The 11,576-nt window shown below is 46.0% G+C and overlaps 1 protein-coding gene across 2 annotated transcripts in view; it reads left to right on the top strand.

Annotated features, from left to right (window-relative positions):
• The first annotated feature begins 5,115 nt into the window (after nt 1-5,115).
• The window catches only part of ADRA1A (adrenoceptor alpha 1A), a 38,179-nt gene continuing 31,718 nt past the window's right edge, over nt 5,116-11,576 (top strand). Inside the window, exons 1-2 of one of the 2 annotated variants that reach the window (XM_044437698.1) lie at nt 5,116-5,534; nt 8,678-10,380. In XM_044437698.1, the coding sequence (XP_044293633.1) occupies nt 9,492-10,380 (889 nt within the window). In that variant the 5' untranslated portion in view covers nt 5,116-5,534; nt 8,678-9,491. Of the gene's footprint in view, nt 5,539-8,677; nt 10,381-11,576 lie in introns of both variants that reach the window. The other variant, XM_044437697.1, reaches the window with a different exon arrangement.

Here is an 11,576-nt window from a genome sequence, read left to right as displayed (position 1 = left end):
TCATACATCTTTCATAGAAAATAAAAGAAAAAGAAACCCTTTATTTGTGTGGTTGACTGGAGTCAAGACTAAGAAATGATGATTATGAATACAGCTTAGACTGGGTGAAACTCTTATTTATTTCCCCTTTTTTGTATCTCATACTTCTTCCATGGAGTTCATGGAATCATGGCACCCTGAATCACATTTTACTCAACAGTTTTTGCATTGTTGGTGGTGAGTTAGTGGACTGGATTGTTTGTAATCATTTTTGTAACCTAACGCAGATCACGAACGGGAAAGTCTGGGAATAAGTGACATTGATAAATGCACCTTCCTTCCCTTCTTAGCAGTAAGGATGAGATGTGGGAAAGGAGGTGGATCCTGGTCTATGCTGAACCTAAGCTGGAGTAAACCAGCCTTGAGACTCATCAGCACCCACACCCAAGAGCTTGCAACGAAGCAGTGCAGTGTGGAAGGCACACTGATTGCAGCCACGCGACCGAGGGGTTTCAGAGGGAAAGAGAAAGAAGCTGTAGTGCCGAAGGGGACCCTGGATCCCGGCAAACCCAGTCTCCTCATGTCCCCCCACAAATCCCCCTGTACTTCCTCCCCTTGGGAGAGCAAGCTGGTTGGTATGGTTGTACCCACAGAAGCATGGGATGGAAGAAGGAACTCTCCAGCTTTGCAGTCAGAGCTCTGTCTCTAACCTCGGACCTTAGAGTCTGGATTATCACAAGATGCCTCTGATAAGCTTCACCTTCTTAGGCTTTAAATGGCCAAAGCCTCCCTTGCTTGTATTGGACAGGAATGCAAATATAAAAAGAGAAGTCATGATTGCTGGAGATGCTGAAAGCACCACGATGGCAGCAATGTCACCTTGAAGGGACTGCCTGTCTCATCAGAAGCTCTCTGGTTATTAAGATCTGCAGGAGATCTCGTCTTGAGGGCATCATCTCACACAGAAGCCTTTTGTCTGGAAAGCCTGTCAGTGCCAATCAGCAGCATATGCTCCCTCAAGAACTATCATTCTGCTCTTGCCATTCAAGGAAACCGGTGGAGATGCATGGTATTAATTTTGAAATTAGGTGCGGTTTTATGCTGTATTGTTATGGCCCTCTACAAAAAGGTATTAAGGTGTTATTGCGTTAAATTATTCTATACCCCCATTTGTTAATAACAGATCGATAATCAGTACTGTTGCATGAAAATTTCGGGAGATAATGCACTGGAAGCAGACCCAGGGCACCATCCTATTGATTGCCCCAGAAAGCTTGCACACCTCTGAACTTTGGAGCTCTGCACTGGTTTATGAGCATCTTGTGCAAAGCAGGAAGTAACCTTTGCCCTCGCACTCCTCTTGCTCTGCATTTCAGCTCTATGGATGTTTGCAGTCATGTAGCTGAAGCACTTGGGAAGGAAGAGAAGCTGGAAGGCTCTCAGGGAAACTCCTATCCAGGTGGCTCCAGCCTCCTCCCCCTCCACACCACTCCCAATCCCTACCACTCTCTGAGGTCACTTCTCCAACCTTGGAGAAGCAACTGGTATGTCTCTTTCTGCATTGGCTGCAAGTGTGGGGAGGCTGATCCCAGATCTGGGAAGTCACAGGGTCCTATGTCTAAGGGGTCATGGGATGTCTTTGTAAGTAACTTGACCTTAATTCTCTCTTAAATCAATGGGGCTGAAATCAGTGAGACTAACTTAACTCACTGATTTCTGTGAGACCTAAGATTACCAATTCCGTATCCAACCCTGTCTGTCGCTCAGGCATCCGTCCATCCAAGTCAGTTACGTTAACATGATGCTCGGTGCCTGAGAGAGTTAGAATTAAGGAAAGGTTATGAGTGCTCAAGACTCAGTGTCTTGACTGTATGAAGAAAGACCTTATTGATCCGTTGACTCTGTGGCTTCTTCCAAGGGCCCAGTTGACCTGATCTGGCTCATATCACTGCAGCACTATTTCCAATAGAGGTTTCCCAAAGTGAATTCAGGAAAAGAAAGTTGATCTGGATGGGGCAATCAATGACACATGGATCCACATGGATTATTTTTCCTTCAGTTTCTTTCACTGTCTGTATTTTCCTCTAGTTATCACTAAACTGATCCCTTTGATCCTTTTAACACAAGGAAAGAAACATGCAGATGGGATGCCTTCCTGAGACTTTTGTATAGGACAGGATAACAATGTTTCAAATAAATAAAAAAGTAAATAAATCCACCCAGTGTTTTGCCCATCCAGTTTGCCATTGTGAATCATTGTTAAGTTGCACATGGGTGAACAAGGCCAGAAGATGCTCAAGGTCATACAAGAATGTGCTGGCAGAGCTAAAGTTTCAGGATGATATTTTTGATTTTCATTAAAAGGCAATAATCTCTCACACTGTTTTGCAAACATAATAGCACCTACTTCCCTGTGACGCATAGGAAGGGATATAGACGAATTGATCCAGAGAAAAATAAAAATACAAGTCATGAATGTTATGAGCTACTCTGTGTCATCAGCTTTTCTGCATTTGTTGGAGTGTTATTTTCATTTGGGGGGGGGGAAGGTGTAGAATTATTAATCCAGGCACTGAATATTTGGATTTATTCCACAAATGATGCATTTTGTAAAATGACACATGCATGCATTTATATTCCAACCCTTTTCTTCTTGCAAGAAGCTCAAAGTGCCCAGCATAATCCTTCCCTTCATCTCTGTTTTAATTTCACAACAGCCCAGTGAAGGAGGGAGGTTAGGTTGCGAATCAGCGAGAGGCCCAAAATCACTTAGTGAGCTTTGTGGCTGAGTGGGGACTAGAATCTGGATCTCCTGAGTCCCAGTCCAGTCCAACACTCTGTACTAAAATGTGCTTAAGTCTTTTGTACATGCATATTGTATGCTCCCACCAGATTCCTTTCCCCAAGTTCATTTACTTGAACCACTGACCTGATGGCGACACTTCCCATCTCCCAGAAGGTGAGCTGGCCGACTGGGGTGCTTCCTTGGACTGTTGTCCGTGAATAGCAAATGTACCCTATAAGCGGCAATGTACAGATTTTAATAAAAGTGTTCCGGCCATACCTTGGAAGTACAGGATATGGTATAATGGACTGATGTTATGGGAAGCCACATTCCAGCTAGATATCAGGAAGAACTTCCTTACAGTTAGAACAGTATGACAATGGAAGCAACTACCTGCAGAGGGGACGGGCTCTCCCACACTGGAGGCATCCAAGCTGCAGCTGCACAGAAAGCTGAGAAAATGGTTCCGCTTGGAGTCCTGCACTGAGCAGGAGGTTGGAACTGATGGCCTTCCGGTCCCTTCCAACTCTACTCTTCCATGCGTCTAAGATTCTATGATTGCCCCCCCCCACCCCACCCCACTTGGCAGCCCCCGATCTTGAAGGGCTCTGTGATTCCTGGGCCCTCCTGGGCTAAAGTTGGCAGGGCATAAAGAGTGGCAGAAGTTATATTTGCCCCCCACCCGCTCCCATCCTCTGATCTCCTAAAATTTCTCTATATGGGCTTTTCAGTTCATCTTGTGTTGGTTCTTCAGAGCAGGGGGAAGAAGACTAGAAGAGACTCCAAATGAATCCCTTCCTGGCCTCCCTGGTCTCTTTTCCACCTTGCCTACTAGAATTCCCCCTTTTTCCGTGGGGTTTAAGTTAATCATTGTTAGAACTGCGTATGGATTTTGTTATATTCAGTTGTTTGTTACTATTCTTAAGAAGCCAAAACCAATGAAATCCCATTCAATGGCTCTGTTCTATAAATGACTGGATCTGGATCTGGATCTGGATCTGGATCTGGATCGAACCCTCTTACTTGGGAGAAAGCCCCTCTGAGCTTCCAAGTAAAGATGCAATGCCTTGTCTGCACAGCTTATGAGCTTCAGAAATATGCAAGCTTCTCTCCATGGCCAAGTGGCGCCGTCTGCATTCATGGCCTTCCTCAGCACATTCCCAGCACGCTCAGTGCCACAAGAGCTAAACGGTGCAAGGGTGTGACCAGTGTGAAAAAGCCTCCTTGTGTTGCCATAACTGTCTGAATCAGATCAATCAGATCCATGCCGTTCAAAGCTCCCACTCTGGGGGAAAGCTAGTTGTAGACAACCGTGTTTTAAACAGCCATATTCCTCCTCAGAACAGAAGGAGAAGAAGAGTCACCATTCTTCCAGTGGAAATTGCAACACTTTCAGAGCTTGTCCTCTTGAGTAAATCGATTTTTATTTTATTTTATTTTATTTTTTGGCGGGGTGTGTCCAGGTAGGAAGAAGGTGCACCCACCTGTTCCTGCTTAATGATGGCATTAGATTATACATGTGATGGACAGTCCCATGGCTAATTTTAGAAACCCGCCTTAACTGTTGATTTTGAATGTTTTCTGATCTTAACTGTAAGCTGCCTTAAGAATACATTCTTAAGAAAATAAATCCACACTTGATCACATGGTACCATTGGATATGTACAGCGACCCCCTTGCAGGAGGTCGCATAATTCAGTTCTCTCTCTGCTCAGATACGTGTTCAGTCATGAACAAGGGAATGGTCGGATCAGCGCTCTCGCCCCGCAGACAGCTAGGCGTGAAGGCGAGCGCCCGCGAGCACGCGCAATCTCAACTTGTTGCAATCGAGTAGATTCTTTCTACGCATTCTTTTAACCGCGTCTCTCTGCCTGTCTCAATTTTTAGCCATTCGGGTTGGCAAAGGACTAGTACACGTGCATGAATCTTCACACACACCTCCTTGCATGAGTCACGGGAAATTGCAATCGACACGCATGCATAAAGCGCGACGCTCCCCCCTCCTCCATATGATCACACAGAAAGGTGCACAGCAAGCGCAAAACACAACCGACACGAAGCCCAAGATTATCCAGCTAAAACGGAATATGCAAATTCAGGGAAAGGCATGGATAGCTGAGTATTCCCTGAGAAACTCGCTATGATATTTTTGCGCCACTTCATTTCCCAGAGATTTCTCAACAGACAAATTGGGCGAGTGATCTCTGCTAATAGCAGCTCCCAGACGTTCCTGGACGATCACCTTTCAAAAAGAAGCTGGGAGCGGGGGGAGAAGGAGACGAAGCGGGAGAGGAGGGGAGGGGAGAGCAGAGGAGAGGAGAGACCGAGGCGGAGACAGAGAGGGAGTCGGCAGCAGGCAGGACCGGTGGCAACGTCGCGCGTGCCCTCGCTTGTGCTGCAATACGGTAGCTGGCGGGAGATTACGGTAACATCGAAAGGGAGCCTCGTGCCCAAAGCATCAGCCCGCCGCGCGGAAAGTTGCCGCTCCGCCTCGGCCGTGCCAAGCCGGGTGTTATTCAACCGGGGAAGCCGCGGCGTCACGGGCCAGGCAGCCAGCCGCCCTCGGCCATCGGGACAGGAGGAACTGGCGTCCTTGTGAGTCATCGGGAGACTACGCTGAGAAGGAGATGCGACTGGCGCAAGATTTGGGGAGCGGGGCGTGGGGCTGCTTGTGTGTTTATCTGTGCGGTGCTTTGCCAGCCGGCTGCCCCGCTGTGCTGATCGGGGAGGCTCCTGCAACAGGAGGTCAGCTGTCGCCTTGCAGCCTGAAGTAGGTAAGCAGAGGGAGAAATGGGGGCAGCAGCCCAGCACCGGGTCTTCCTACTGGTACTCTTGATTGCCGTCTTCTAGCCTGCCCCTTGCCTTGCCTTGCCTTGCCTTCTTCCTCCGCCTCACCAACCTTTCTTTTTTCCATGCCACTGGGTAACGCTGATAGGATTCATTTGTCCATTCCCATCTTCATGCATTTGAGAAATCCCATTTTAATTCCAAAAGACATTAGAACAGGAGCACTGAACAAAGAATGCTTACAAATGGGGTATCATATTTTTGCTTCTTCGTGTGCTTTCTAAAAAGCCTCCCTTTATTAGGATTTATTCTGGCTTTTATTCCCTTCTTGCGGGAAGGAAGGTAAAAGGGGGGGGGAAGCAAACTTAATGTTCCAATGCCCCCCTACTTGTGAAATGTCTCTCGTATCCAACTGAAAATGAGTGTTTTTCATCTGCACTTTCCCCTCACCTATTTTCACTCATGGACTTGAGCACTTTCTTCCTCTCAAAGGAAGAAAAGAAAGAAAGAAAGAAAGAAAGAAAGAAAGAAAGAAAGAAAGAAAGAAAGACTGTCTTCAGAAGAGGTAGAGTGGTTAAGTGGTGCTTTGGTCCATTTCTTTTAAAGTCTACAACTGTCAGTCCATAATCTTGAGGAAATCTCAGTGAGGTTTCCCTTTGCTGAAACTACGAGGAGGATTCCCTTTACTCTGCAGTGAAGTGGGGAGAATAACTAAGAGTCTTGTAGCTCCCTAAAGACTGAAGATTAATCTAGAGCCACTTTATTAGACACGTGAATTGTGTGTTCACACACGTCTGGGAAAAACATATTAACGTTGGGATCAGATGGCCAGGAATTGCAGAATATAAACCCATTTCTCCATAGCGTTCTTTATCGAGCTTATTTATATACAAGGTGTATAACCCTTCCTGGCCAACACTGGTTGGCAATGATGCGTCGTGCAAATTTTGCTGTATGTTCATTTAACCCATGTCATGGGAGAGAAATCCCCAGTCTCAATTGAAACTTAAGCAAACCATCGGTGAACTCTGAAGTATCTCTTCTAAAGGGAAGTATCATGAATTGGGGTGGAAAATGGGACATCATTAGTTACAGGTGGGGTTATTCTCTGGCCATGATCAGCCTGTACCTGATTTCTGCTTTTCCATCAATATGCATTCTACAGGAATTAGTTTCACCTCCTTTGCAATGTGTTTTCTCTGCAGTTTCTCGAGTAGCTGGTGCATAAATTCATTGCTCAGTGGTACAGCACTGGTTTGGCATGCAGAAGGTTCCAAGTTGAACCTATCAAATCTCTGACTGTAGAGCCAAAAGCAAACTTGTTTATCTGGAAAGGGGCACTAGCTTGTGCAAGTCTTAGTTCATCCATGACCTCTCTAGCTAATAAAGCAGGGGTAGCCAACCAATGGCCTTCCAGGAAGTGGCTAGACTACAGCTTTCCCAATCCCCAACTGTTGGCCCTTCTCACTTAGGCTGATACGGTTTGAAATCAATGGTTTCTACTCCACAGGTTCCCCACCCATGTAGTAAAGAAAGATTGTAGGAAGCAAGGGTAGTAAAAACCTTTGTGAGGCATTCTGGAGAAATGCAGTGAGATGAAACACACAACACAGCCTGTCTGGTAAATTGGTGCTTTCACTCAGAATGGCTGTGGATGCTGTCAAGATTGGGGGGGGGTGCATCCAAAGTTCAGTCATCTTGGGCAGATGCACGTACAGCTTCCATGCCTGAAGTTCGAGCCTCTCCAACGGACAGCTCGCACAGGCTCAGCTTTCGTTACTCTCAATAACAGAGATGCAGAACCTCAAGCCCCAGGTCCACACCTGTTCTGCTGGGGTTCCTCAGAAGCCCCTCCCCTCCTTCCCCTTCCTAAAGGGCCAATGGTTGAGCAGTTCCCCACCTTGGCGCACTCCCCCCCCCATTTTACAAAGTTGAAATGCCACTCTTGTTAGTTTGCGGCAGTAAAGACTTTAAAATACTCTGATGTTCTGGGTGTTGGTGTGCCACACATTTTCCCGTGCCCCCGACTTATCTGAAATGGAACCTGGCCTTTGGGGTGGAATAGGCTCTGCCCGATGCGCACCCAGCACAGGGAGACGGAATGAAGAATAGTTTTTGTTCTGTGCTTCTCGAATGCCTTTTGCTGTAAGTGACTTGATTTCCTCAAGGGTGGCAGTCAGGTTCAAGCACTCCCGGGGCCCTTCTTTGAATGCCCAACTCTTTAATTATAGGAACATAGAATGATGTCAGATTCTTGGTCTAACTGGCACATTAATGTTTCCTTAGACTCTCAGCTACTCTCCCACGGCCTCCGGCAGAAACGGTCTTGTCACCTGCTCCTTTTAACATGAGATGCCCAAAATGATACCTGGGGATTTCTTCATGTACCTTGAGCTATCTTCAGGTCCTGAAAATGGAAGGAGCTGTATAACAAATTAAGTCCTCTAGCCTGGACAAATGCAAACCCAGAGCTCTCCAGTGAATGAACAAGACCCCTGTGCACTAGGCAGCAAACAAACGAGGCACCCTCTCGCTTGCACTATTCAGCAATGTGAACACGGTATCATTGTTAATGTGGAATAAAATGTGGAAGGAGAGAATTGTTATTCTCACAGTTCATGTAGGAAATTGCACCTACCAGAGCTGCTTAGTACAGTTGGTGTGTTGCCCACTGAATACTTCGCATAAAAACTACCAGCCAGCAAATCCAGCGATCGTAGCAAATGGAGTCCAAAGCATCAGGGAAAGGCTATGAAATTGTCCGTAGATTTTTTTTGTGGGGGTGGGTATATAATTGTCTGTCTTTAACAGAGGGAATCGGAATGTGTTCCTCTATGTGCACACATTCTGAAATATCTAACTTTCTCCCCATGTGTTGCTACTGCAGGGTACTGACTGACAAAACTTTCAGATGCATTTTGCCTGAGGTTCCAGAAAACTATAAGCTGCACAGGTTTCCAGGGGTTGAGAAACAGCACCTATTGAGGGCATACTGTGCCAGTCAACATCGGTTGGTCCTTCACATGATCAGGAAAAGTCAAACTGATTCCTTGGCTTCAGAAAACTAGTCAGCAACAAGTCCGTGCGTTTTTGTGTTTTGTTTTGAAATGTGTTTCTCTTCTTTAGGAAGAAGCCCATCTGCCAGCAAAGAGAACACTCCTCTCAAGTCTCTTTTTCAAGTTATGACTGACATGGTTAATAAGCTCATAGCTTGGGTCCTTTTGTCAAGATGCTGAGCTTCTGATGCCTTCAGGATTTTTGCTTTACATCTCAGGATCATAAAACATGCCATGGATGTTGATAACAGAGATGAAGCCGTAAACCCACGTAATACCCCCACCAGCTATTGTTCAATACGTGAAGCATTCTGAAAAGTCAAATATGAAAAGAACACAAATAAACAGGAAACAACATGTGACTACCCTTTGTTCTCCCTCTTTCCAGTGAAAGAAATATAAATAAACACATTCTGGATGTGGATGGCTATTTTAGAAACCCAAACATTTTTTTCACGTATCGTAGCAGAAGACACATTATGGCTTCATGGGCATTTCTTTAAAGAAGCAACCGAAATTAGGTGAGAAAGTTTTGGCTTACTATTCAATACAATATCATCAAATGACCAGAAGTTATGGAGAACATCAAGGACCATGTCCCGAATGCTGCCTTTAAAAGGACACAAGCATTGTTTATTCAGCCAGAAAAAAAATATATATATCTAATTGGAGCAGAAATGTGGCTTTTCAAATATCCATCTCTCTCTAAGGTTTCATTGCTTCTTCTGCATTGATAAAGCAAGATGCATGTTTTGGGTTAGCATTGATCAGCAATGTGGAAATAAACTTTCTGGCAAAGCTACCAAATATTTGCTCTTGCCTCTTTCAGAGAAAAGGCAGAGTGAATGGCAAACAGATTGGATGAACATTAACCAATTTCAATAATGGGCTTGAATTCTGAGAACATCTCAGCCTCTGACTGCTTCAACTGCACCCAGACTGTGGGGCAAGTAGATATTCCAAAGGCGATATTATTAGGGGTCATCTTAGGGGGGCTGATTGTTTTTGGGGTCTTGGGCAACATTCTGGTGATCCTTTCAGTGGCCTGCCACAAGCACCTGCAAAGTGTAACCCATTATTACATTATCAACTTGGCTGTGGCCGACCTCCTCTTGACCTCCACCGTCCTCCCTTTTTCTGCCATTTTTGAGGTTTTGGGCTACTGGGTGTTTGGGAGGGTGTTCTGCAACATCTGGGCAGCTGTGGATGTGCTGTGCTGCACTGCCTCCATCATGAGCCTCTGCGTCATCTCGATAGACCGATACATTGGGGTCAGCTACCCACTGAGATACCCAGCCATAGTGACAGAGAAGCGGGGCCTCCTTGCCCTGCTCTGCGTCTGGGCACTTTCCCTCGTGATCTCCATAGGACCCCTCTTTGGCTGGAAACAGCCCGCTCCAGAGGATGAAAAGATTTGCCAGATCAACACCGACCCCGGCTACGTGCTGTTCTCCGCCTTCGGTTCCTTCTACCTCCCTTTGATCATCATACTAGTGATGTACTGCCGGGTGTACGTGGTGGCCAAAAGAGAAAGCAAGGGGTTGTCTCGTGGTCTGAAGACCGAGAAGTCCCATTCAGAAGAAGTGACTCTCCGGATCCACCGCAAAAACGCCCCAGAAACCACGGGATCCACTCCCAGCACCAAGCACAAATCCCACTTCTCTGTGCGGCTCCTAAAATTCTCCCGGGAGAAGAAAGCAGCTAAGAGCTTGGGAATTGTTGTGGGATGCTTCATACTGTGCTGGCTTCCTTTCTTCCTGATCATGCCCATTGGTAAGTGAATCAAGCCGGGAAGGTGGTTGGGCTGGGCGGCTCTTGCACTTACGGTTATGTTTGAAATTGTGGATGTGGTTTTCAGCTCGTGCGCTGTTTTCTACATTAATGAATAATTAGGAACTGAGGATTGAGCCTGATATGGCAGAAGCAGGAATATTTATTTAGTACACATCTGTCTCATTCACATACAGATACTTTAAAAGAGGTATGCAGCAGAGGGTAACTGAATAATAACATCATCATCATCATCATCATCATCATCATCATCATCATCATCATACATTTCTCTATGACCCAATAACCAAAGCTCTCTGCATGGTTCACAAAACTTAAAATCCTAAGATAAAGTATTTTATCTAGTCAGACAGACTGGGGGGTATATTTTCCCTTTTGCTTCCTCATTATCCCTCCAATTCCCTTCCTCTGAGCCTAATTATTATGGGGAATTATCCACACCCACCCCACCTGACTTCCAGTATTAGAGCAGGCTAGAGGACTTTGGCCCACTGACCATGGGGAGAGAAGGCAAGGAACAGGGAAGGCCAGACTCAGCTCAGCCTTGACTCTCTTTGATGCTAAAATCAGACCTTACACCTGTTTGATACATACATGGCTCAATGAGTGAGTGATCCAGCATGGCATGCGCCTTTCGCCATTCTAGTTTGGCCCTCAGGACAAAGGGATGTGGAAGCTTTTTCAGCCTTCCAGCCAAACTCCTTTGCAGTGACGCTCTTGGAGGCCACAACACAGCAATGGGTAGGGCAAGAGGCAAAGGGGGTAGGGCCAAAGCACAAAGGGCAGGTCCAAAATACCAAAAATCCCAGTGTTTTTAAGCTTAAGACTGTAACTGCCAGTAAATAAGTCCTAGGAAGGCATTTCACCAGCTGAAAAGCCAAGGAATCACCAAATAATTGGTGTCTGGGGAAAGTAGCTGGAGCAGGGGAAGGGGAGAGTCAGGAGATCTGGCCCCCAGGTCTGAGGTTCTGCACCCTGGTAACCACACTTATATGAGAGAAACTACATAAAATATTTGGGGCACGTTTTTGAGTAAGCATGCATAGAACCAGGGTCCAAAGCATTTATTCTATGGTAGAATTACCTAAAACAGACTCACCATAATTGATTGGCATGAAGGCTGCAGTTTCAGTAGTTTTCACAAGCTGGCTGCTTTCTGTGCTGATGCTTCACAAACA

This window comes from Varanus komodoensis, unplaced genomic scaffold, assembly GCF_004798865.1.
Source record: "Varanus komodoensis strain SLA01 unplaced genomic scaffold, ASM479886v1 scaffold30, whole genome shotgun sequence".
Lineage (NCBI taxonomy): Eukaryota > Metazoa > Chordata > Lepidosauria > Squamata > Varanidae > Varanus > Varanus komodoensis.
The sequence above is the reverse complement of the archived record's forward strand: the minus strand, read 5'-3'. Positions and strand labels throughout refer to the sequence as shown.